Source organism: Rhinoderma darwinii, chromosome 12 (assembly GCF_050947455.1).
Source record: "Rhinoderma darwinii isolate aRhiDar2 chromosome 12, aRhiDar2.hap1, whole genome shotgun sequence".
Taxonomy (NCBI): domain Eukaryota; kingdom Metazoa; phylum Chordata; class Amphibia; order Anura; family Rhinodermatidae; genus Rhinoderma; species Rhinoderma darwinii.
The window spans coordinates 75,721,616-75,749,394 of record NC_134698.1 but is presented as its reverse complement, the minus strand read 5'-3'; the positions used below and the strand labels follow the sequence as shown (position 1 = coordinate 75,749,394).

The 27,779-nt window shown below is 43.0% G+C and overlaps 1 protein-coding gene across 1 annotated transcript; it reads left to right on the top strand.

Annotated features, from left to right (window-relative positions):
- Positions 1 to 493: 493 nt before the first annotated feature.
- On the top strand, positions 494 to 20,718 carry LOC142664357 (B2 bradykinin receptor-like). Its single transcript, XM_075843413.1, has 2 exons — positions 494 to 548; positions 19,060 to 20,718. The coding sequence occupies exon 2, from the start codon at positions 19,084 to 19,086 to the stop codon at positions 20,164 to 20,166; it is 1,083 nt and encodes a 360-aa protein (XP_075699528.1). The 5' UTR covers positions 494 to 548; positions 19,060 to 19,083; the 3' UTR covers positions 20,167 to 20,718.
- Positions 20,719 to 27,779: the final 7,061 nt, after the last annotated feature.

The window sequence follows — 27,779 nt, the reverse complement described above, 5'->3', positions numbered from 1 at the left end:
ATACGCTGCGTAAAAGTACGCAGCTTCTCCGCCCTAAAATCCACAGGGAATCGCAGCTTTTCTGCTGCAAAAATCGCAACATTTGAAATTTTTAATTTATTTTTTGCGTGTTTTCCATTGAATTTAATGGAAAAAACATGCAACGAAAGAGCAGCGACTCCGCAGCAAAAATTGTCATGATGCGGATTCAAAGAAACGCAGCGCAGGTCGATTTATGAACGTTTTTTTCAGCTTATTTTTTCCGCAGCGTGTGGATGAAATATCATCCGTTCTGCTGCTACTGTAAATGTTGCGGATAATCTGCGGTATTTGCGCTGTGTGTGGACGCACCTGAAAGGTTTCGTCCTCCGCACACCAGCATCTTATTCGTTCACTTGCCAGTCCTATATTCAGGCTCCCGTGCGGTCCCTCCTCTCAGACATCTGGGGGTGTGATAAATGCTCATTGAATATTTCACCCAGATCCCGGCTTCCCAAACACTCAAAACACAGAAACCTCTATCTGCGATTAATCACCGGACCGGCTCCGCACATCTCACTATATCCGAGGTAAACCACCGAGATTACAGGAAATAAGGAATCAATTCAGAGCAGCGATGAAAGGAAATAAAAAAGAGCACAGGACGGTGTGCATGTCATAGCCATGTATTAGCTTGCATATAAATATTGATGTAGCAGAGCTGAAGTTGTCATTTAATCTTGGGGTGACTACATTGTGGCTAGGATAGTCAGGATGATGCAGTTGGTTTACATACAGTCCAGTGTAAAACCACAGATAGCAAATATTAATATAATTTACTTTGTCAAATGACAAACTCAGCTCTGCTACATCTATATTTGGCTTTTGTATTCGGCAGGAGCAAAAATCTTGTAGTTCAACTTAGGACTGAGCCTATTTTGGTGTTAAGGACCGCAGTAAGTTTTTCGTTTTCGTGTCACCGCATTCCGAGAGCCGTCTTTTTGGGAGGTTTTCATGCCGCGTAGCTATATGAGGTTTTTTTTTTTTTTTTGCCTGATGCGTTGTGTTTTTTTAATGCCACTGTACTGGGTACATGTAACTTATTAATGAACTTTTATTAACTTTTTTCTTTGGGAGAGATGGAAAAAAAAACGCAATTCTGCCATTGTGTTTTGCGTTTTAAAATGACGCCGTTCACTGTGCGGAATAAATAACATGTTGCCTTTATTCTAGAGTCCGGTATGATAACACCGATACCAAATATGAATATTATTTTATTTTTATTGCTTTGGCCTTATAATAGCACATTTCACAGGAATTGAAAAAAAAAACAAAACAAAAAAAAATTCGAAAATCAGTAACTCTAGTTTTTTTTTCTTGTCTTTTTAGCTGCACGTGACCTTGTTGTTTGCCGGACGAGTCATCATTTTCGGCGGGGGGGGGGGGGCATTCCTCCACTGTTTTTGCATTTTATTTTACGCCGTTCACCGTGCAGTTTTGATAATGTTAACTTTGTTGTACGGGTTGTTACCATGTCGGGGAAACCAAATATGTGGGGGCTTTTTTTTTTCTTTTTCTTTTAACACTTTTGCTAAAATAGAACTATTTTTGTTTTTATTTTTTATGTGAACTTTTTTTAGTTTTTTTTATAAATAAACTTTAATTAAATATTTTAGTCCCACCAGGGGATTTCACAGCTGAAAGCTTTTATAATTCTTTGAAATACTCCGTATACCAAAGCAGTAATGTCTGCCAGTAATAAACTGACAGGCAATCTATTATGCCTTGTCTTTGGCACAACCTAGTAGGCATATAGCCATGGCAGCCCTGGGGGGGTTACTATGCCACCCGCTGCCGTGGCAAGCCATCTGCGCTTTTTGTAGCACTGATGGGCTGGCAGAGGGAGCCTCATTCCTTTGTCAAACACCTTAGATGCCATTGCTATCGACTGCAGCATCGAAGGGGTTAAAAGGCTGGGATCAGAGGTCTCTCTGATCCTGTTTGATACAGTGATCGACAGCCGGAGCTCCAAGGTGACCGCACGGCCGCAGCTTCTGTACATGTAAGTAGTTTTTCGGAAAGGGATTGAAGGCAGGAAATCAGAACCTCTCATATCTTGAGCAAGTCCTTGACAAATTGGAGGTTTATTTCTGGTCGCTTGTGTGTGTTTTACTGATCTGATTTTGTTTTGCATTTTCACGTTCTCGCACCTCTGCCAGAATGATGTGCCAATTTGATTCCCAGACAAGTCTTTCATCCTTTTTAAACAGAGCTTTGCTATTATTACAGACTAAGGAGAGCTGAGTTTGTTAGGTGTAGTAACGCTGAGTTTGTCATTTTGCCATAACTCATCCTGCTGTCATTGTGTGTTATCTGTGGTTTTACATAGGACTGTAGGTAGAATGACCTAGCGAAACCGTAGAATGACAAATCCGGCTCTGCTGCATCATATTTTATCTCCAACAATATTTTTGTAATAATCTAAACGGACTTCTAAATACTTGTACTCACAGTCATTATCAAATTACAAGCCGTGAAGACGTTTTATTTGTGTACCCAGAATAGTTGCTGTATTGTGTAGATCGCTTCTGGTGACGAGTGCCGTAAGTTTATGTAAGTAAAGCGAAATAATGAAAAGTTCTGCAGCTTTTTTATATACTTTGTGTTTTAACCCCGTTTTTGTCAGGATCTCTGATTTGCATCTGTGAATTGAAACATCTATTCTAAACTTCTATTGAGACATAGAGTGATAACAGAGCTACAGGGATGTAATATTACCACTTTACAAAGCATTAGTGAGGCCTCATCTAGAATATGCAGTTCAGTTCTGGGCTCCGGTTCATAGAAAGGAGGAAAAATGCAAAGAAGAGAAACAAAGCTAATAAGGGGCGCGGAGAATCTAAGTTATGATGGAAGATTAAAAGAATGAAAGCTTTTTAGCCTTGAAAAAAGACGATTAAGGGGGGACATGATTAATATATATGAATGGCACATACAAAAAATATGGTGAAATCCTGTTCACCGTCACAGCAGGGAAAGGAGATGCTGCAAAAAAGGCAAAGATCATTTCCTAGAACAAAAAAATATATCCGCTCCTATGTGTAGACATTTTTTACTTCCCCTTTCCCATCCCTTGGTTGAACTTGATGGACATGTGTCTTTTTTCAACCGTACAAACTATGTAACCTAGACTTTTTGTAGCACTACTGATTGATTTTAACTATTGAGCTACAACTGCAGTCCACATGAATGAAATGAGTTGCATGCAATCTTATGGACTGCAGCTGTCACTATAGATATTTACAATCAATCAGTAGTACTACAAAAAGTCTAGGTGTAACATTCTCCTTCATTAAAAACAATACTTTTCCTGTACTGATCCTGAGTTACATCCTGTATTATACTCCAGAGCTGCACTCACGAGTCTGCTGGTAGTCACTGTGTACATACATGACATTACTTATCCTACACTGATCCTGAGTTACAGCCTGTATCATACTCCAGAGCTGCACTCACTATTCTGCTGGTGGAGTCACTGTGTACATATATTACATTACTTATCCTGCACTGATCCTGAGTTACATCCTGTATTATACTCCAGAGCTGCACTCACTATTCTGCTGGTGGAGTCACTGTGTACATACATTACATTACTTATCCTGCACTGATCCTGAGTTACAGCCTGTATTATACTCCAGAGCTGGACTCACTATTCTGCTGGTGCAGTCACTGTGTACATACATTACATTACTTATCCTGTACTAATCCTGAGTTACATCCTGTATCATACTCCAGAGCTGCACTCACTATTCTGCTGGTGGAGTCACTGTGTACATACATTACATTACTTATCCTGTACTGATCCTGAGTTACATCCTGTATTATACTCCAGAGCTGCACTCACTATTCTGCTGGTGCAGTCACTGTGTACATATATTACATTACTTATCCTGTACTGATCCTGAGTTACAGCCTGTATTATACTCCAGAGCTGCACTCACTATTCTGCTGGTGGAGTCACTGTGTACATACATTACATTACTTATCCTGTACTGATCCTGAGTTACATCCTGTATTATACTCCAGAGCTGCACTCACTATTCTGCTGGTGGAGTCACTGTGTACATACATTACATTACTTATCCTGTACTAATCCTGAGTTACATCCTGTATCATACTCCAGAGCTGCACTCACTATTCTGCTGGTGGAGTCACTGTACATTACATTACTTATCCTGCACTGATCCTGAGTTACAGCCTGTATTATACTCCAGAGCTGTACTCACTATTCCCCTTAGTGAAAATTGCCAACGAGCTTGCTGTCAGACACCCCCCTATCGGCTAAGTAAAGCTTCTATAATGCAGGGAGCATTTGTTTTCTTCCTCAGATTTCTGTGATGCGCCTGCAGGTAAATTTCCACCTAAAATTAAAGCATAGTCAGCCAAAAAAATGCAGCTCCCACAGGGGTTGTCATCCAACTTTCCCAGACTCCGGAGTGGCATTTGTCTAGTCAGACAGTGAATGTGATTAATGAGTAATACTACTCATTAGTCTGGGAAATCGGGGTGACAACCCTGTGAGACCTTCACCTGCAGCCACATAGATAGTTACCCAGCTTTCCCAGAAACAGATATAACTAAGAAATGGCTGAAAATAATTTTTACCAATTTGTCAGCAGAGATTAATTTGAGGATTTCTTTTTTTTTGGGTGGTTTTGGGCGGATGTGTCCGACACTCACTCCCCCCTCATGCTATGAGCCCGGTACTAGGACACATATGGGGATGTTTGGAGACTTGTTCAGCTGCTGTATACAGGCCGGGTCCCTGGAATAGTTGTGTGGAAGGGAATTCCATGATCTAAAGAAGAACCCAACACAAAATGCTGGCGCCCACATTTTTTTTTATTGGTGGTAAAACTTTATTCTTCTTGTGCTAATATTGCACAAAGAAAAAACAAATTCAACTCTGCTACATCTGTATTAAAAAATGTTAACTTATATTAAAGGGTGTGTATACTTTTGCAAACATTTTTTTATTGTTCTAATGCATCTAACTAAATATTTGAAGCAACTTTGCAAATAGTCTTGATCAAAAATCTACTACCGTTTTGTGTATACAGCTTCTATGCAGTCCTATGTTACATAGTTTGTAGGGTTGAAAATAGTCACATGTCCATCAAGTTCAACCAAGGGACGGGAAAAGGGAAGGGAAAAACACATTGACACAGGAGCTGATATATATTTTTGTTCTAGGGTTATATCTTTGCCTTTTTTGCAGCATCTCCTGTCCCTGCTGTGACGGCTCCTGCGGTGACTATTCCATAGATTCACCGCTCTTACAGTAAAGAAGGCTTCTCGCCTCTGCAGGTTGAACCTTTTTTTTCTCCGGACGGAGGGAGTGCCCCCTTGTTTTTTTTTAGGGGGTTTTACAAGGAACAGGATTTCACCATATTTTTTGTATGTACCATTAATATATTTATATAAATTAATCATGTCCCTCCTTAGTCGTCTCTTTTCAAGGCTAAATAGGTTTAATTCTATTAATCTTCCATCATAACTTAGATTCTCCGCGCCCCTTATTAGCTTTGTTGCTCTTCTTTGTATTTTTCATCCTTTCTATGAATTGGAGCCCAGAACTGAACTGCATATTCTAGATGAGGCCTCACTAAGGGTATGTGCACACGATAACTGCAATTACATCTGAAAATACGGAGCTGTTTTCAAGGGAAAACAGCCCCTGATTTTCAGAAGTTTTTTGAGCAACTCGCGTTTTTCACGTCCGTTTTTGGAGCTGTTTTCATTGGAGTCTATGAGAAAACGGCTCCAAAAACGTCCAAAGAAGTGTCCTGCATATAATGTATATAAGTGCCCTGCATATAATGTATAGAAGTGTCCCGCATATAATGTATATAAGTGTCCCGCATATAATGTATATAAGTGTCCCGCATATAATGTATATAAGTGTCCCGCATATAATGTATATAAGTGTCCCGCATATAATGTATATAAGTGTCCCGCATATAATGTATAGAAGTGTCCTGCATATAATGTATATAAGTGTCCCGCATATAATGTATATAAGTGTCCTGCATATAATGTATATAAGTGTCCTGCATATAATGTATATAAGTGTCCCGCATATAATGTATATAAGTGTCCTGCATATAATGTATATAAGTGCCCCGCATATAATGTATATAAGTGTCCTGCATATAATGTATATAAGTGTCCTGCATATAATGTATATAAGTGCTCCGCATATAATGTATATAAGTGTCCTGCATATAATGTATATAAGTGTCCTGCATATAATGTATATAAGTGTCCTGCATATAATGTATATAAGTGTCCTGCATATAATGTATATAAGTGTCCCGCATATAATGTATATAAGTGTCCTGCATATAATGTATATAAGTGTCCTGCATATAATGTATATAAGTGTCCTGCATATAATGTATATAAGTGTCCTGCATATAATGTATATAAGTGTCCTGCATATAATGTATATAAGTGTCCTGCATATAATGTATATAAGTGCCCCGCATATAATGTATATAAGTGTCCTGCATATAATGTATATAAGTTTCCTGCATATAATGTATAGAAGTGTCCTGCATATAATGTATAGAAGTGTCCCGCATATAATGTATATAAGTGTCCCGCATATAATGTATATAAGTGTCCCGCATATAATGTATATAAGTGTCCCGCATATAATGTATATAAGTGTCCCGCATATAATGTATATAAGTGTCCCGCATATAATGTATATAAGTGTCCCGCATATAATGTATATAAGTGTCCCGCATATAATGTATATAAGTGTCCCGCATATAATGTATATAAGTGTCCCGCATATAATGTATATACGTGTCCCGCATATAATGTATATAAGTGTCCTGCATATAATGTATATAAGTGTCCTGCATATAATGTATATAAGTGTCCTGCATATAATGTATATAAGTGTCCTGCATATAATGTATATAAGTGTCCTGCATATAATGTATATAAGTGTCCTGCATATAATGTATATAAGTGTCCTGCATATAATGTATATAAGTGTCCTGCATATAATGTATATAAGTGCCCTGCATATAATGTATATAAGTGCCCTGCATATAATGTATATAAGTGTCCCGCATATAATGTATATAAGTGTCCCGCATATAATGTATATAAGTGTCCCGCATATAATGTATATAAGTGTCCCGCATATAATGTATATAAGTGTCCCGCATATAATGTATATAAGTGTCCCGCATATAATGTATATAAGTGTCCCGCATATAATGTATATAAGTGTCCCGCATATAATGTATATAAGTGTCCCGCATATAATGTATATAAGTGTCCCGCATATAATGTATATAAGTGTCCCGCATATAATGTATATAAGTGTCCCGCATATAATGTATATAAGTGTCCTGCATATAATGTATATAAGTGTCCTGCATATAATGTATATAAGTGTCCCGCATATAATGTATATAAGTGTCCCGCATATAATGTATATAAGTGTCCTGCATATAATGTATATAAGTGTCCTGCATATAATGTATATAAGTGTCCTGCATATAATGTATATAAGTGTCCTGCATATAATGTATATAAGTGTCCTGCACTTCTTTGACGAGGCAGTCATTTTACGCGTCGTCGTTTGACAGCCGTCAAACGACTACGCGTAAATTACAGGTCGTCGGCACAGTACGTCGGCAAACCCATTCAAATGAATGGGCAGATGTTTGCCGACATATTGTAGCCGTATTTTCAGGCGTAAATCGAAGCATAATACGCCTCGTTTACGCCTGAAAATAGGTCGTGTGAACCCAGCCTAATGCTTTGTAAGTTGGTAATATTACATCCCTGTCCCGCGAGTCCATGCCTCTTTTAATACACGACAATATCCTGCTGGCCTTTGAAGCAGCTGATTGACACTGCATGCTGTTATTGAGTTTATGATTTACAAGTACACCCAGATCCTTCTCATCAAGTGACTCCCCCAGTGTAGCTCCCCCTAGGACATATGATGCATGCAGGTTGTTGGTACCCAGGTGCATAACTTTACATTTATCTACATTAAACCTCATTTGCCAAGTGGACGCCCAAACAATCAGTGTGTCCAAATCCGCTTGCAATTCACAAACATCTTCCATAGTCTGAACTATATTACATAGCTTGGTGTCATCTGCAAAATTAGGCCTGATTCACACGAGCGCTGCGCATCTCGGACGTGAAAAACTGCAGTTTTTAACGTCCGAGGGGCATCCGTGCTCAGCGCTGCGGGACGCGATGTCACGCATCCCCAATAGTTGAGAGTCTATGGAGGGATGCGTGAAAAGATAGGACATGTCCTATTCTCCCACGGACCCTACTCACGCCCGTTGAAACAACGGCTGTGTGAACGGCCACATTGAATTACATAGGTCCGTGGGACGGCCGCTGTTTCAACGGCCGTCCCACGGACGCTTAACACGTTCGTGTGAATCAGGCCTTAGAAATAGTGCTATTAATCCCATCCTCTATATCGTTGAATAATAGTGGTCCCAGCACTGCACCCTGGGGTCACCACTTATAACCGGGGACCATTCAGAGAAGGAATCATTGACCACAACTCTCTGGATACGGTCCTTGAGCCAATTCTCAATCCAATTACAAACTATACTTTCTAAACCTATAGTCCTTAATTTACCCATTAGACGTCTATGGGAGACAGTGTCAAATGCCTTTGCAAAGTCCATAAACACTATATCCACAGCGGCCCCTCTGTCTAGGCTTCTGCTCACCTCTTCATAAAAACAAATCAGGTTGTGACAACTTCTGTCCTTAGTAAAACCGTGCTGGCTGTCACTTATAATACCATTTATTGTCACATAATCCTGTATATAGCCCCTCAAACATTTTCCCCACAATTGATGTTAAGCTTACTGGTCTATAATTACCCGGGGAAGACCTAGAGCCCTTTTTGAAAATAGGCACCACATTTGCGCTGCGCCAGTCCCTTGGCACTATACCAGTCACTAGAGAATCTCTGAATATTATGAAGAGGGGGACAGAAATAACTGAACTAAGCTCTCTAAGAACTCTAGGGTGTAAACAGGGGCATAACTAGGAAAGACCGGGCCCCATAGCAAACTTTTGACTGGGGCCCCCCTCCCCTGGGTGTCACACAACCCCCCCCTTGTAGATAGTGCCTTTTTTACAGCCCCCCCCTGTAGATAACGCCATACAGTCCCCCCTGTAGATAATGCCATACAGTCCCCCCTGTAGATAACGCCATACAGCCCCTCCTGTAGACTGTATGGCGTTATCTACAGAGGGGGACTGTATGGCGTTATCTACAGGGGGGACTGTGTGGCGTTATCTACAGGGGGGACTGTGTGGCGTTATCTACAGGGGGGACTGTGTGGCGTTATCTACAGGGGGAGCTGTATGGCGTTATCTACAGGGGGGGCTGTATGGCGTTATCTACAGGGGGACTGTATGGCGTTATCTACAGAGGGGGCTGTATGGCGCTATCTACAGGGGGACTGTATGGCGTTATCTACAGAGGGGGCTGTATGGCGCTAACGCCATACAGCCCCCACTGTAGAGAACGCCATACAGCCCCCACTGTAGAGAACGCCATACAGCCCCCACTGTAGAGAACGCCATACAGCCCCCACTGTAGAGAACGCCATACAGCCCCCCCCTGTAGGGAACGCCATACAGCCCCCCCCCTGCAGGGAACGCCATACAGCGCCCCCCCCTGCAGGGAACGCCATACAGCGCCCCCCCCTTGCAGGGAACGCCATACAGCGCCCCCCCCCCTTGCAGGGAACGCCATACAGCGCCCCCCCCTTGCAGGGAACGCCATACAGCGCCCCCCCCTTGCAGGGAACGCCATACAGCGCCCCCCCCTTGCAGGGAACGCCATACAGCGCCCTCCCCTGCAGGGAACGCCATACAGCGCCCTCCCCTGCATGTATCCCCTCTCCACAGGATATCCACAGGATATGGGATACATGTGTGATCGCTGGCATTGATAGGGAGAACGAGGGACCGAAAGTCCCCTGAAGTTCTCCATGACTAACCTCTGACTTCCGGCGTCTGTGTCGGCAGCTCAATAAAAATGAAAGGAGCGCTGATCACGCATGCGCACAAGCGTGACCGGCGCTCCATTCATTTCTCCGGAGCTGCCGACACAGACCCCGGAAGTCCGAGGTTTGTGATGGAGAACTTCAGGGGACTTTCAGCGATCACTCATGTATCCCCTGTCCTGTGGATATCCTGTGGAGAGGGGATACATGTCTTTTGTTTAATGGCAGAGCGGGGAGATACCTCCTTGCTCTGCCGTACTGTTCAGTGGCGTCACGCTGTAGCAGCCATAGCGGCTGCTAGTGGAGCCTGCGACCATGGTGGGGGCCCGTGCCGACGGCTGCTACGGCGGTAGTTACGCCACTGGGTGTAACCCATCTGGTCCCGGGGCCTTGTGCACTTTTATTTAATTTAGCTTGGACCATATCTACATTCATCCAATTCAGTATATCAACTGATATATTAACAGCACCGGCAGCGGCTACATCAGCCGCTTTATCTTCTGTTGTATATACGGAGCTGAAGAACCCATTTAGTAACTGGCCACCTGCCTTTCATTTTGTATTTTTGCTGATTTTCTTACCTTTTTTCAGATTTTATTAAGCTCCATGTTTACAAATAGATGGCAAACAAACCCTGTGTATAGTCTGATTCTGTCATGTGTAAGGCTCTGTTGACATCTGCGTTGGGGTCCCGTTCTGGCGTTCCGTCTGAGCTTTCCGTCAGAACGGACCCTGAACAGACACAAACTGACACATTTCCGTTTCCATCACCATTTATTTCAATGGTGATGGATCCGGTGCCCATGGTTTCCGTTTGTCTATTTTGTGCACCGGACCCGTCGTTTTGCCGGAAGCAATAGCGTAGTCGACTTCAAATCAATGGTGATGGAAACGGAAACCTCTGGTTTCCATCGGTGTTAGTTTGTGTCTGTTCAGGGTCCCGTTCTGACGGAAACCTCCGATGGAACGTCAGAACGGGACCCCAACGCAGATGTAAACAAAGCCTTACAACTCTTTCTCCGTCTCTTCCACTGTCTGTGTAGTCGGACCCTGCAGTGATGTACAACAGAGTTGGTTATCTGTAATCATGGAGACACACACTCTGCATAAGAGCTGTATACACAAAACGGTCCGAAATTTATTTTTTTCCACACTATTTACAAAGTTGCCTTATATTTTTATTTTAGATGCTTTGGAGCAATTGAAAACTGTTGCAAAATTCTACATACCATTCAGTTAACATAACTCTGTAATGGTCACAATTTTGTTTTTAATGAAAAATTCCAGAAAATGTGCACTGACCTCCCCCCCCCCTCCCCCAATCCCCCTTTGCCGATTTCCTTGCTGAACTTTCCCATTCTGTTAAATTCTAAAGTGGGTTTGTCATTGGTATGAGACCTATCATTTCACCTTGGGCAATTCACCAAAAGTGGTTATACATACAAGGAAATGAGTTTAATGGTTTCAAAATGGTAAAATTCCCAGTAAAAGTCTAAAATATACAAATACTGTGGTGACGGGATACATAGTTGGTCACTTTCATCACTTCTGTAGCCACAGATCTTGCAAAATTATGGGAGCTCGTTCTCTGCACTGCAGAGCTGTGTATGTAATGTCAGCAAATGTCTTATCATTTATATACACCGATATGATCATCATTCATCCGAAGTCCATTCTATATACATATATACACACACACACACACACACACACACACACACACACACACACACACACACACACACACACACACACACACACACACACACACACACACACACACTTATCACACTTATCACACACACACTTATCACACTTATCACACACACACTTATCACACTTATCACACACACACTTATCACACTTATCACACACACACACTTATCACACACACACTTATCACACACACACTTATCACACACACACTTATCACACTTATCACACACACACTTATCACACACACACTTATCACACTTATCACACACACACTTATCACACACACACTTATCACACACACACTTATCACACACACACTTGTCACACACACACTTGTCACATACATACATACATACATGGACCTATCACACACCCATACACACACACACATACACACATGCATACATACACGCACACACATTCATTACACAAAAGTTCATTGTTTCTCTCCAGCCTGGAGCTGGTCCAAACACCCCCACCCCCCCCTAAAATAACATAGGAGGAAATGTTGGGTACAGACGTATGTGTATAGTTTATAATATAGGACAGTGGTCTCCATTGTGAAGGTACAACTCCCAGCATTACCTGGATTTTGATTTCAGCACCCCCATTACATTGCCAGCCTCAGTGCCCATATTCCGTGCCCTCTTTACTTTGCCAGCCACAGTGCCCATATTCCGTGCCCTCTTTACATTGCCAGCCCCAGTCAGTGCCCTCATTATGTTGCCAGCCACAGTCAGTGCCCCCATTACATTGCCAGCCTCAGTGCCCACATTCCGTGCCCCCATTATGTTGCCAGCCACAGTCAGTGCCCCCATTACATTGCCAGCCTCAGTGCCCACATTCCGTGCCCCAATTATGTTGCCAGCCACAGTCAGTGCCCCCATTACGTTGCCAGCCACAGTCAGTGCCCCCTTTTACATTGCCAGCCACAGTCGGTGCTCCACCATAACAGACCACCATAGAAGTGGCCCACTGTGCCATCCACTTACCCTCCATACCCCTGCACACCTCTACCCATCTAGGCAGAGATTGAGCATCAATCAGGCTGGCACTTCATTGGCACTCTGCCCTGAAGAAGATATTTGCTCTACAAAAGTAATCCGCTGGTTCTCCATGAACCTTGTGTCCCTAGTGCTGAATCCAGGTCACTTGTCAGCTCTAAAGACCAAAATTTAACCTTGTAGCCCCCTCCCCTTCAGGAGTTAAATAATGCTGGAATAATTCTTTTTTAATTAAAGGGAAATTCTGCTCACACCAGCACAGAAGAGGTTAAGCTGCCTTTCTGAGCACCACAAGTCCCGTGTATTGAGAACCAGAGATGATCCCACCTCATAGACCCCGACTATTGTTCTTTGTGACATTTCAGATAACTTGGGGTGGAATTCCCCTTTAGATTTCTAATTTATGGCTGTTTTTTTTTATATCCTCCTGTTGTTTTCCTTTTAGCCTTTGTAGCTAATATGGACACATAAGCCCCAGTGACCCTAAAATGTCCCAATATGTAATCCATGCCGCCTTCATCCCCCGCTGATCCCTGCGAGGACCTCCTCTGGTCACACTTGTCCAGCTGGTGATGTATGAAGTTATTTCTAGGAGCGCTGATCACTCGTGTATTATGGGATGGTGGTTTACTGTGTGGTGGGATTCTTCTCGGTTTTCGAGGAGGATCTTAAAGGAGAATTCTGATGGTAAACATTTCTGACATTTTAATAAAATGTGTCTGTACCTTAAAGGGGAATTCTGGTTTCAGCAATTTTTAAAATTGTGTAATTTAAAGTGATAAAACTTTCCAATATACTTTCTGAATCAATTCCTCAGGATTTTCAGGATCTCTGCTTACTGTCATCCAATAGGAACCTTAATTGTTTACTTCCAATGGATAATATTCTGTACATGGTCATGTGATGGACACACAGGTGCTGGGATCGTTAGAAGACACAGCTCCGATATACATACTGTAACGAGCCGTGCAGCTGTGTGTCCATCACGTGATAATGGACAGAATTGTATCCACTGGAAGTAAATAATCTGTCTCTTCCTTTTCAACTTTAGGATAGATAGAGGATGGACGGTGTGTATGGGAGGCGGGCTGGACGGTGTGTGGGAGGCGGGCTGGACGGTGTGTGGGAGGCGGGCTGGACGGTGTGTGGGAGGCGGGCTGGACGGTGTGTGGGAGGCGGGCTGGACGGTGTGTGGGAGGCGGGCTGGACGGTGTGTGGGAGGCGGGCTGGACGGTGTGTGGGAGGCGGGCTGGACGGTGTGTGGGAGGCGGGCTGGACGGTGTGTGGGAGGCGGGCTGGACGGTGTGTGGGAGGCGGGCTGGACGGTGTGTGGGAGGCGGGCTGGACGGTGTGTGGGAGGCGGGCTGGACGGTGTGTGGGAGGCGGGCTGGACGGTGTGTGGGAGGCGGGCTGGACGGTGTGTGGGAGGCGGGCTGGACGGTGTGTGGGAGGCGGGCTGGACGGTGTGTGGGAGGCGGGCTGGACGGTGTGTGGGAGGCGGGCTGGACGGTGTGTGGGAGGCGGGCTGGACGGTGTGTGGGAGGCGGGCTGGACGGTGTGTGGGAGGCGGGCTGGACGGTGTGTGGGAGGCGGGCTGGACGGTGTGTGGGAGGCGGGCTGGACGGTGTGTGGGAGGCGGGCTGGACGGTGTGAGGGAGGCGGGCTGGACGGTGTGTGGGAGGCGGGCTGGACGGTGTGTGGGAGGCGGGCTGGACGGTGTGTGGGAGGCGGGCTGGACGGTGTGCGGGAGGCGGGCTGGACGGGGGATGGATCGGGTGTATGAGGGGGATGGTCGGGGTATGTGAGACGGGTATGAGGGGGATGGTCGGGGTATGTGAGACGGGTATGACGGGGATGGACGGGGTGTGTGAGACGGGTATGAGGGGGATGGACGGGGTGTGTGAGACGGGTATGAGATGAAATCGGTAGATAGAGCAGGTAGATCTGCATCTCTCCATCTATCTATGTTACATCTATCTTCCCTCCCGAATTCTCTTTATATCTTTATCAAATCTTTTTTCTCCCTATAAAAGTCTGTTTCCCATGTCTATAGGGTAACCGTTGTCCCTTTCCATCAATAATTCTTCATCACACAAAAGTTCTCGATTACATTTGGCGTGAGTAAAGTTGTCGTCCAGCCCTGTCCTCCTCCATGAAGCGGTTATTATATTCCTTGGTTATATTCTCTATCTCTTTAAGTGATGATCGACATGGGGGGCGCAGGGTGTGGTGAGGTAAATCCAGGAATATTAGTCTGTCCTGGTTGTCGCGTGAGGCCGCCGGCGTCTTCTCTGGGGAGCAGGTTTCGCCTTTCATTGTTTATAAGGAAAGTCTGTGTCTCCATGAAGCTCCTGGTGCCGACCTGATGTAATGAAGCCTGGGAGGGGTCTTCCTACAACTGACACCCACTTGTTATCATCTATTTCTCTGACCTTTCACATTAAGGTTACCGAAGATTAAATAATTTATAATAAAAACTTCCGCAGTCAAAATAGATCAACATAAATTATTCCGAATAAGAGGAGAAATCCAGCCAGAAAGTATTTTCAGCCTAATGATAGGAAATTAAATACAAAATAGAATAAATAAGTTTGTAGTCAGGCAGAAGACCCTTTTTAATAAAAAAAAATTTTAGCCGACTTTTTGAAATTTTTAATGTAAAACTCAGCCCCAAATACATCATTCCTCTATAGCATAATAAATTGCCGCAAATTGTCTCCTGCCTCTGAAAACCCATAAAAAATCTGCCCCCTCGTCCCCTATGAATGATTTCCCCTGCTGTTTTCATACTTCCTATTGCTTAAATGGGCGGGACCTCAACAAGTCGGTGCAGCATGGAGAGGCAGTCCACTGTATGGCAGCCAAGAGGTGGCATAAGGAACAGAAAAGTGTCTAACATGTCTTATTATAATGTGGGGAATGGTGACCACTTTGAACGCACTGCTTCTGATTCCCAACAGACCAACCAGTATTAAGTGACATCATCAGATGTGGTGACATCATCAGGTGTCTAATAAGTCCCAGCCTGAGGTCCCAGTTTATAAACAAGAGGCATTATATTCCTAGATGTTCGTGATGTCCATGCTTGTACTTGCTATTTTGCTTTGCTAGAAGTGATGGGGCCCTATTATGGTTTTGGGTTTTGCCACCCAAAGAAGGACCAGGGGTTTGTTTGCCACTCCATGTCATTTTCATTACCATTAGGCCAATCACCCACCCCCATGTTTGCTCATAATGCAGTTCCTATGGGGATGGAAGTCCTATACAGGTTCACTCCAAGCAAAGAGGATAGGACAAAAAGGGCATGGGCCCCATCTCTTTAGGGGTCACATAGCACCCACATGGTCTGCCGCTGTTATGTACATTCTCGAATGCTACCCTGACCACATATGTCGTTCCATCACCTGTGTAAGCCAAGCCTTAAAGGGTTTAATTTCTTTCCAGAAACTGCACCTCTCCTGACTGTGGGCTGTGTCTGATATTGCAGCGCATTCCTATTCAAGTTAATTGGCCTGAGCTGTAATACCAGACATAACCTATGGACTAGAGTGGCGCTGTTTCTGGGGAAAAAATAAAAAGCCCCTTAACCTCGTCTTTAACAACCCCTTTAATATATAGTGGCCTCTCCATAGGTTTTGTTGGACTTTTCCTTGCGGGATTAGATCACATTTTTGGTCAGTACTTTGCCCTTGAGGATATATATATATATTGTTTAAGTGTTTTTCATTTTTTAAAATTATATTACAAACCATTACATTACCATAATTAACAATTAGACACAGTACCCCTATAACCCACCCCCACCCCCGTAGCGGAGGTACGAAAAGAAAAAAATATTAGGCCATCCGCTGATAAAAATGCATCTTCAATCAACACTTAGGCTACATGCACTTTTACTGCGTATTTTGCTGCGGAAAATACGCAGCAAAACTGCAGGAAACCACAAGATATTTGCAGCAAAAAATGTATTTTGATGCGTTTTTCGGTGCATTTTTTACATTTTGCTGCGTAAATCGCTGCGTTTTCATGCTGCAGGTATTGCTGCGTATTTCTGCATAACTAGGGAGATGGAATCGCGGGATAAATTGACATGCCGCGGTTTTGATAACGACCGCGGATCAATTTACGTCTCTAAAAATACCGCAGCATGGACATGAGATTACCTGGTACTGTATTACGCTGCGGTTTTGCCGCATGCTGATACGTGCAGCAACACCACACGTAATACGCATCGTGTGCATTGACCCTTAACAATTCTCACTGCGGCACTTGAAATTTTTTTATTGCGTTGAGATCATTCTGTATATCTAGATGACGCCCGGCTCTGTCCTGTGAAAGTCACAAGTAACTTTTATGGTGTTTGCATTAGATTTTTCTCTAATAGGAATAATAAACGATAAAAATAACTCTAAAAACAACTTTTTATACTATATTAGGAAGCGGAGAGACACATTAAGGCCTTGAGGAGTTGTTGGCTCAGTTCTCCCCTGTGATGTCATCGGTGGAGGGTTTGAAGAGAAAACGGGGATGGATGACACCCCGATGGAAAAGTGACCAAAAAAAGAAAATCAAAGGAATATAATATTTTCTAAACGTAGAAAATGCACAAAAAAAAAAATCCCAGCAATTCCTTCCTTCGGTTCTATTTTAACCCCCTGCACTTGACACCATCAAAAAAAGCTAAAACAACCCGTATAACGCCTCCGTCACACAGCGGTTTTGTTTGGCGTTTTAAACCGCCTGTAATGTAAAATGGCCAGCGTTTTTTACATGTAACGTGTTTTTGGTGGTGTTTTTTATTTAGTATAATTTTTGTACATGTTTTTTTTCCCTCGATTTCTGAAGGTTAAGTTCTCCTTTAAAACGGTTGCAGTGGTTAAACCTTTATCAGACGCGCCATCTAACGTAATTAACGATGAATTAACCTGTGACCTGAGAACAGGCTGTGCCCGATCCGTAGACGGTTCACAATGGCCGGACCTCCCATGCGTGACGGTAACAATCTGATCCTGATGGTAACATGATCGTTCCTCATCCTTAGGTCAATACACTTTCGGCATTTCCCACCGTGCCGTGGCAGGTACCAGTCTGTGCCATGTCTCTTGGGCCGTCTTGACCTGCAATGGGTCAAAATAAAATTACTAAATACCAGTTAATGAGGCTGAGCAGCAGTGCATCATGGGAATGTTTAACTTTCTCCCACACGACTAGACATTCATCATATGTATTTACAGGAAGTGCCTGGAGGTTATTTCTGAATTATAATGATATCATTTTAGGATTTACGGCCTTCGTGAACTATTTTCTGTTGAGTCTTAAATCGGGATGACATATCTATACATTTCTACGGACTTGTCGTCCTTATACAAAGCGTCGTGATGTACGATGGATCTTGATGCTTGACTTCACGGTACAGAATTTAGCGTTCTCTTGTGTGGGTCCTCGTCATTTGAGAATCTGGGAGGGGATGCGACAATTGCTTTGAGCGTCACAAAATGCCCCTGGGCAACAAAGTGAACCCCCGTGCCCTATTACTCTAGAACTAAACTATTTTTGATCATGTAGAAATGCTCCATATAATACAGATGTGTAGAATATATCTAATATTTGGGATGGCCCCACCATGAGTACAAACTCAGACCCAGTACACATCAACATCTGAGGCTACCATGTCTGCCAGCAGGAGGCGGATAGTCGGCAGTATACCCATCCTGGGGGCTCTGGTCAAGCTGCTGCTTCTGGTCTCTTCCACCCCTCCCTCGGAAAGCATGAAAAGTATCTCCCCATAGGCCCTTCAACTGTCCAAGTTTTGTTTCTTTTACAGTAGGCATGGGTTAGTTGTAGGGGTTCCTACGAGAGGCAACATTTTTTCAGGGATTTTTCCATGGTAATAAGGTCGGAAATTACTGGCATAAATCCCTTCCAGTATTTCTCACCAACTTGAGTGTCCAGTGCTGGTGCATCGACTGGATATTCGGTGACCACTAATTCCTACAACCTTTGTAAGGACACCTAAATTTCCCAAAATTGCCTTTGACCATAGGCATCCTGATTTCTAGAGGAAAGCGCAAATGGACATGATCCACGATTTTCGGCAATAGCTCTAGCATATCCCTATTTCACAAATTCTTGCCAGCTCATGTCTCATGCCCACGGTCCGTTGTAGAATTTCTTTGGTCCTAATTCCTATAGTGTCATAAATGCATTTGTGAACTTTGTCACTGCTATTTTCCAATACTGTAATGATGACGAATTTGGCACAAAATAATGACGATAAATGTATTTTTTGTTTCCAACAGGAGTCCAAGCCAACCAAACACAAGATGATGAGCGAAGAAACCAACGGAACGATGACAATGTTGGATAATACCAAAGCATCTCCAACGAATGACTGCATAGAATATGAGCAGTTTCAGTGGCTCTTCACCTATCAGCCTCCATACATGTGGTTCATCTTCGCCTTGGGCTTCATAGAAAACTTGTTTGTCATCTCCGTCTTTGTCCTTCACAAGAGTCGCTGCACAGTGGCTGAGATCTACCTGGGGAACATGGTGGCTGCAGATTTGATTTTCGTCAGTGGTTTGCCATTCTGGGCAATATATATCGCCAATAAGTTCTACTGGCCGTTCGGTAGATTTCTTTGTGTGGCTGTCAACTCCTTGATTAAACTCAACCTTTACAGCAGCATCTACTTCCTTATGATGGTCAGTATTGACCGATATCTGGCTCTGGTGAAGACCATGTCTGTTGGTCGTTTGAGAAGACCTTGGTGGGCAAAGGTCAACTGTGCGATCATCTGGATCTTTGCAGTAATCGTAAGCTTGCCCACCATGGTCTTTCGAGAAGTGAGGTTTGTCAAAGAATTTAATACCACGGCTTGTATTACAGACCCATCTCCAAACTGGTATATTGCCATAAATATCATCATGAATGTTCTTGGCTTCTTGGTACCACTGGTGGTCATTGCGTTCTGTACATGTCAAATTATTCGTGTTTTGAGGAACAATGCAATGCAACAGTTCAATGAAGTCAACAATGAGAAAAAGGCCACTTGGCTGGTCTTGTCCGTACTCTTGGTCTTCATAGTTTGTTGGCTTCCGTTCCATATTTCCACCTTTATTGACACGTTGGACGAATTCGGGTTCTTCTCCCAATGTACTGTAAAATCAGTAAATCATATCTTTAACCAAATCTCTACTTACATTGGCTACAGTAACAGCTGTATCAATCCCGTCATGTACATCATGGTTGGGAATCACTTTAGGAAGAAAGCCATAGAGGTCTACAGCACTCTTCTAGGTAAAGGACCCCAAAGAAGGAAGTCATCATTTGCAATAGATGAATCGGTCAACTCAACCCAAATTTCTTACTCCATGGGCCCAAACAAGAAGAAATCAATTGCTTGAATCTGTGATTGCAACTTTTTTATTTGAATGTATTCTCTTGAGCATAATGGATTCATACTTATTGGATGCCCGTAAATGTATGTGGTAAAATCTTATAGGATGGATGAGTTAACTACATGTAGATCACACTATAGAACAAATCGCCTGAACATTTCACCAGATGATAAATTCAAATCAAGAATCCACAAATGCTTTGCACGCTAAAGATCGAGAACCAACAGGAACATGACCCAAAGGTCCGCAGATTATGCCCTTCAGCTGTATATCGTACATGGACAAACACGTGACTCGTAATTCGAGGTACTGCCAAAAACATTCTCGGTTTTTCGAGCACATTAATGTTCTGGTTTAGAGGTCGGAGAACCAACTTCTTATTTTGTGATTAATTTCCAACAACCAGTTATGTTTTAAGTTCTTTCTGAGCTTGTTCTATTCCCCCATTTGGCCCCGGAAAGGGCTTATTAAAGGGACCCTAACCTTTTAATTTATGTATTCTGTTTTTTTTGTTTTTGTTTTTTCTTGATGTTCATATTAAACATTAATTATCTAGAAGTATTTTTGTTATAGGTTTTATTTTAAATCTACTAACCGAATACACCATTGTATTAACTTCACGTTCCAGTGTCTTTGCAATGTTCACTAACAATCTGGACAGTTGTGAAACTTCCTCCATACCACAAAAACTTTTACAATGCAATGGGATTTGGACTATGGTAAGTAGACATGCGGATAAAAGTCATGGCGGGCTTGAGTGGTGAAGATATAATGGGGGAAGGGGCAAGGAGGGCTGATCATGTCACCGCTCTGTATATTTCCGAGATCATCATACTGTTGGACCCCAATAAGTACAATTTTGAGGGTGGGACCGAGATCCTAAACCGAGTAAATACTTCATTTCAGTTCTTTTTTGCCATTACATTTTAAAGAACTTCTGTCAACAGACCCCTCATCTCATAGGGGCCCTTTGCCAATGTTCGTGGGTCCATCCATACCCAGCAAACCACCCTCAATTCTCCGATCACGGGGCTTTTTGATTGTCACTGTTTTATGCAGATGAGCTCTGAGCCCTCTTGGCCAATCCGATTAAACAAGGGGGCCCATGTGAGAGTAACCCACACCTGCATAGACTCATTCAGGTTCTTTGGTGGGTGCAGATGCCACCATGGTATTTACCTTGGTAAAGCATCTCACAAAGTGTATATATGACAATCTATAAAGTGTATATATGACTGTGATGATCGCCGATCTCAGGTCACGTCACAGGGGTGAATTACACTATTGAGCTTATTAATTTACCCCATAAATCCACGCCCACCTACTCTAGATGACAGGATTATGATAAATTACTCACATAGGTTTCCAACACCCCAATAATTTATACCACAGTATGCTACCACCACCTATACTTATCTAGGCAATAGGGGCCTACGTCTCTATGTTCCCTTACACCCGTTACAATACCAGATTATCTAAATTGAACATAAAATACAGGTAACGTTCCTCACCTTCGGAAGATTAAGTTCTGTAAGACTACAAGGAAGAGACTTATAAATATTTCAAATTTAATACACAATAGTGCAGTGCAATACATAAAATAGATGTCAGATTAAAAGATAAACAATATACATACAGTTACAATGCAATCAAACAGTTTATGAAAATAAAAGGGATAAGAGAAACAGAACAAAACCTTACTGATGTACAGCGGCGATATCCTGGCTGTGGGGACAGCTGAAAATATGGGCAGTCACTCCAACCGAGATATGGATCACCAACCACTCACACTGACCCTCTCTTCTCCTGGCATTTTAAACCCAGTTTTTTCCCTCCAGTTCACTGGCTGGTGATGTCACTGAGAGGAGGCTGGTGATGTCACTGGGAGGCTGGTGATGTCACTGGGAGGAGGCTGTTCATATGATAATGAAGCGTACTCCTCCCATTACACAGTTGTATTTCTATAGAGACACATATAAGTAAGTGGTCATGTGTCCTTGCAGGAATCCCCTAGAAATATAATATTACCTGCATTCACCTGTGCAGACATTTACCAACCAGGGCATATCAATCACCACTATAATAGGCCCATGTTTTTAGCCAATATCCAATTTCAGGTAGTTCCTCTGGGTGTAGGGATCTGAATTTGACATATATGTGAGGGCTATTTCCCCTGATCATAACTAGCTATGTGCGTCACTACAAATATCAATTATGATGGGGTTTGCCTTGATGTATCATATTTTCTTTGAACATAAGCCATCGTCACATGTTTCTCCTAGTCCACATGGCAGACACACCACAGGCAACCATTTGCATAGCTTTAGATGTTTGGTCAGGATGTTTGGGGCAATTATTTCTCACTGTGGGTGAGAATCCTATCTAAGGCCAGATACAAGCCCTGGTGACAAATTCTTAATCAGCACATCTCGCACCTTGGTGAGGAAAGAGCCAATTAAACATTTGTCAGACTGTGGACATCCTTTAAAGGCATGGTGTTGCCCGAAAAACATGTTTTTTTTTTTAAAATGTAAACATTTAGTGTGTGGGTGATTAAACATTGTTCAAATTTTTTTTATTTTTTTCGCGAGTCAGGAAATATTATAAATTTTTTCTAATTTATAATACTACCCATTTTTGGTCACTAGATGGAGCTAGTTCCCAAAATTGCAGCATTGCAACATTGGGTTAAAAGCTCTCGCTCTAGTGAGCTCTCAGCATCCCCCCCTCCTTTATCCTGGCTAGTGCCGGGATAAACGAGGGGTTTGAACGGTGTAACCTCCTACACTGTGTGTCGCCATTTTTTGAGGTAACCCACAGTGTAGTAGGTTTACATACAGTAGTAAACACACACAAACACTAACATACATTGAAATCTCTTACCTGCTCCTGCCGCCGCGGCTCCCTCCGGCCCGTCCGCTCCCTTTGCTGCCGCTGTTCCATGTGCACAAGTCCGGAAGCCGCGACCGGAAGTAGTAATATTACTGTCCGGCCGCGACTTCCGGTCCACAGGAAAATGGCGCCGGACGGCGCCAATTTCGAATAGGACTGTGTGGGAGCGGCGCATGCGCAGTTCCCACACAGACGCCGTACACGGACGTGAATGGGACGGGAGCCGTTCACAATCCCTATGGGACTGTGGCTGCCGTACTCCATGTCTGTGTGTGTCTTTAATCGACACACACAGAAATGGAACAAAAAATGGCAGCCCCCATAGGGAAGAAAAAGTGTAAAAATAAGAAACAGTAAAACACAAACACACAAATGAATATAAACGTTTTTATTAAAGCACTAACATCTTTAACATATAAAAAAAATTTTTGTGATGACACTATTCCTTTAAAGGCCAAAGATCTGCATTTCTTATGTAAATCAGTCGTATCTTCTGTGTCAGAAGGAGTTATGAAATGACCTCCTAATAACCTACTTTTGATTCTCTTACCTACAACACCACAATGACAATCTATAAAGTGTATGGAAACATTACCTTTATCTTATTATAAGCAGGGACGTTTCGGCCCTCAAAGGAGTGGTTATGCAAATGTAACACATAGCGGGCAATCCTGGGCAGATCGGGGGTGTGGTTTAAAAATGTCTCGTAGGAAACCCGGCCCTAGAGGAACTGCTATGGCTTATTACTCTGGTTGTTATGCCTTCGGTCCAGATGTTTTCTAGGGCTGGGTTCACACGTCGCAGTCAAAAATCATTTTTTTGCTACAAACCCCGGCAACAAAATAATTGCATTTTGACCACGATGTGAAAACCCAGCCTGAGAAGCCGGTTAGTTTATATTTTGCCATGTGGGAGCAGAGGTGGCCCTATAGCTGATGGGTCCCTATAGCACCTGTCACACCTGGAATCCCCTGTTTGTTTATAATAAGGATGTCATTACCGGGGGTTACAGATACAGCAGTTGCTATGGGGACCATCCACTGTGGGGCCCGCGCTGCCTCTGATATTTATAACTTTATTGCTGCCATTTTTTTTCAGACTTGAGCCGATATTTCTGATTGTTGCACAACTTTTTGTTGCCAAGAATTCTCCTCATCCGTCGGTAATGATACAAGGTAAGATATATTAATTTTAGGCTATAAATTACAATTTAGTAGCACAGGTCAATATTGCGTGGCCTGTGGTATAATTTTGTGACCCAGAATTCAGGCCGTTCATGTATTTTGTACTGACAAAAAAGTATTGTGTACAAATCGGGCCACGTTTTGCAAAATGTGTCACAATTCGCTGGACATAGAAATGAATCGCCTATGATGTAATAAAATTCAGCCAAAGGGAATATTAAACTTGGCGATTTTGATTTGCCCAATGAATCCTAAATGTGAAGCTTTCGCTAATGGGCGAAACCAGAATCGGGTGATTTACATTTTGGCATTTCTATTAGTAATATTTCAATTTGTGAAAAGCTGGATGACGAAACAATATGATTGAAATTTAAAGGGGTTGTCCCAAGATGCAATGTTACCCCCTAACCACAGGACAGGTGATAACATGCTGATCGGTGGGGGTCTGACTGCTGGGACCCCCACCGATCACGAGAACGGGGTTCTTGTTCCTTCGAATGAATGGAGCGGCAGGCCGCACCCTCACCCTGCTGCTCCATTTATTCTCTATGGCGCTGTACTCGGCGATCTCCGGCAGTCCCATAGACCGTGAATGGAGCAGAAGTGCACATGTGTGACCTGCCGCTCCATTCATTCAAAGGAACGGTTCTGGTGATCGGTGGGTGTCCCAGGGGTCGGTCCCCCACCAATCAGCATGTTATCACCTATCCTGTGGTTAGGGGGTAACATTTAATCTTGGGACAACACCTTTAACTAAGAATCGAGAATTGTCACACGTTTTTCCCAAAATCCTGAAAGGCCAATCTGCACACAGGAATAGAAACATAGAAGATCACATGGTCCATCTGGACTGCCCTTATATTGCCTAATTTTTATTTTTATTTTGGGGTAGATAGTGAATTTAAACATGTCCGCTATAAATACATAAGTTCTCATTCTGACGAGCGTGAATCTCGTCCGTGTGCGGTGCGTTGAAATCACTCGCAGCACACCGACCCGTTCATTTCAATGGGGCTGTTCACACAGCTAGAGTCCGTTGCGTGAAACTCACTGCAGTGTGTCCTATAGTGGTGCGTTTTTGCGCACCTAGCCGCCCATTGAAGTCTATGGCTGCGTGAAAACCACGGACAGCAGACGGACGCCATCCATGTGCTGTCCGTGTTTCACGCATCAGTTAGGCTATGTTCACACACAGAATTAAAAACGGCTGAAAATGACAGCGGTTTTCAAGGGAAAACCGCGTCCGATTTTCAGCCGTTTTTGTAGCAAAAAACTTTTTTTGAGGTGTTTTTTGGAGCTGTTTTTCCATTGACACGATGATAGACGGCTCAAGAAATGACATGCTACTTCTTTTTACGGCGCATTATTTTAAGCGCCGTTTGTTAAAAAAATGCCCCGTCTGAACTAAACGCTGTTTTTCCTATTGAATTCAATGGGCAGTTGTTTGTAGGCATTTAGCTACCGTTTTTCAAGGCGTATTTCGAGGCGTTTACACCCTGAAATATGCCTGAAAACTCTGCGTGTGAACATACCCTTACATAGAAGTGCTTGCACAGACGTGAAAATCGCATGCCACACACAAACCACACTGATGGCAATACACAACGCACATGGCGTTGAAATGTAGGAAAAATGGTGCGTTTTTTTACGCTCGCAAATTGTACACGCCCCTCTGAATGCAGCCTTACTGTTGATTTTCCTAGTGTGTGAAAAACTCCTGTTAAAGACTGAAACTCTTTCTGCCACCACTAAGGGGGGGGAGTTCAATTAGGGCTGTAAAATTCTCTATGGAGTGAGCTCCCCCTAGTGGCAGCTGCGGAAAGACCAACAGACTTGTATCATATTACACTGTGGATGTGTGAACAGAACCAGGGGATTTGAAATTATTTACCCAAAAAAATGCCCGACGTTCATAAGCGTTTTCGACCTATTTATTAAATCAAATTAAATTATAGGAACACTGTCCTGCCCGAGACCACACTAACCCCTGCACCATCCTAATAATATAACCGTATATAATAAGACAATTACAGTAAATTATTGTGTTCACTACTAAAGCACCATAGACCTACAGGGATATTCGCTATATACCCATAATCATAATGTATATTGTGTATAAATATCCATTCTTTACCTTAGACCACCAGAGGTATTCGGTATTAACCACTAGACCACCAGAGGTATTCGGTATTAACCACTAGACCACCAGGAGTATAATAGGAAAACTATCACTAACCCCCGAAAACAAAACCTATAAAAGTGCATGATATAATTTATGTAGAAAGTTGGCAAAGTCTGTATAATCGGGAGCGTTTGTCTCAAATCCGGCATTTGCCCCTTCGATCTGCTGGGTTTGTTCCAAGGATCTACTGCTCTGAGTATAATAATATTTTCTGCCATTGTTTCTGATCTTCCCCCAAACTAATTTCACATTGTGCCCCTTCTTCTTGTGTTTAGTTTCGTTAAATAAAAAAAAACGCTTTATATTTTCTCCCTTTCCTCAAAACTGTGCAAATTAAAGAGTCTCTGTCACCAGATTATAAGTGGCCGATCTCCTAAATAATGTGATCGGTGCTATAATGTAGAGAACAGCAGTGGTTTTTATTTCGAAAAACTATCAATTTTGAGCAAGTTATGAACCATTTTAGCTTTATGCTAATGACTTTCCTAATGCACAACTGGGTGTTTTTTAGCTTTTGACCTAGTGGGCGTTGTACAGAGGAGTGTATGATGCTGACCAATCAGTGACCAATCGGCGTCATACACTTCTCTCCATTCATGTACTCCGCACATAGTGATCTTGCTAGATCATGATGTGCAGTCGCATACAACCACATTAACGTTACTGAAGTGTCTTGAGAGTGAATAGACATCGCTACCAGCCAGGATTGGATGTCTATTCACAATCCCGACACTTCGGTAACGTTTGTGTATGACTTACTCACACAGCACATCGAGATCACGCTGTGCTGTCATTAAGTCCCACACAAACGTTACCGAAGTGTCGGGATTGTGAATAGACATCCCGTCCTGGCTGGTAGCGATGTCTATTCACTCTCAAGACACTTCAGTAAAGTTAATGTTGTTAAGGTTTTATGTGACTGCACATCATGATCTCGCGAGATCACAATGTGCTGAATAAATGTTTGGAGAGAAGTGTATGACGCTGATTGGTCAGCATCATACACTCCTCTGTACAACGCCAAGTTGTCTGTTAAGAAAGTCATTAGCATAAACCTAAAATAGGTCATAACTTGGTGAAAATAGATAGTTTTTCAAAATAAAAACCACTGCTGTTATCTACATTACAGCGCCGATCTCATTATGTAGGAGACGGGGCACTTATAATCTGGTGACAGAGCCGCTTTAAGTCTCTTCTGTTTTTTGCTTAACAGTTTATGGCCGTGTGTAGCCCGTTGTTGGATCTGTTATATTTCATCCAAGTTTTTTTTGTAGGTGAGGTCTCCAGTATTCCAGATGTGGGGTCTCTACATCTCTGCACTGCCGGGTCCGCCAGATCTCTGCACTGCCGGGTCCGCCAGA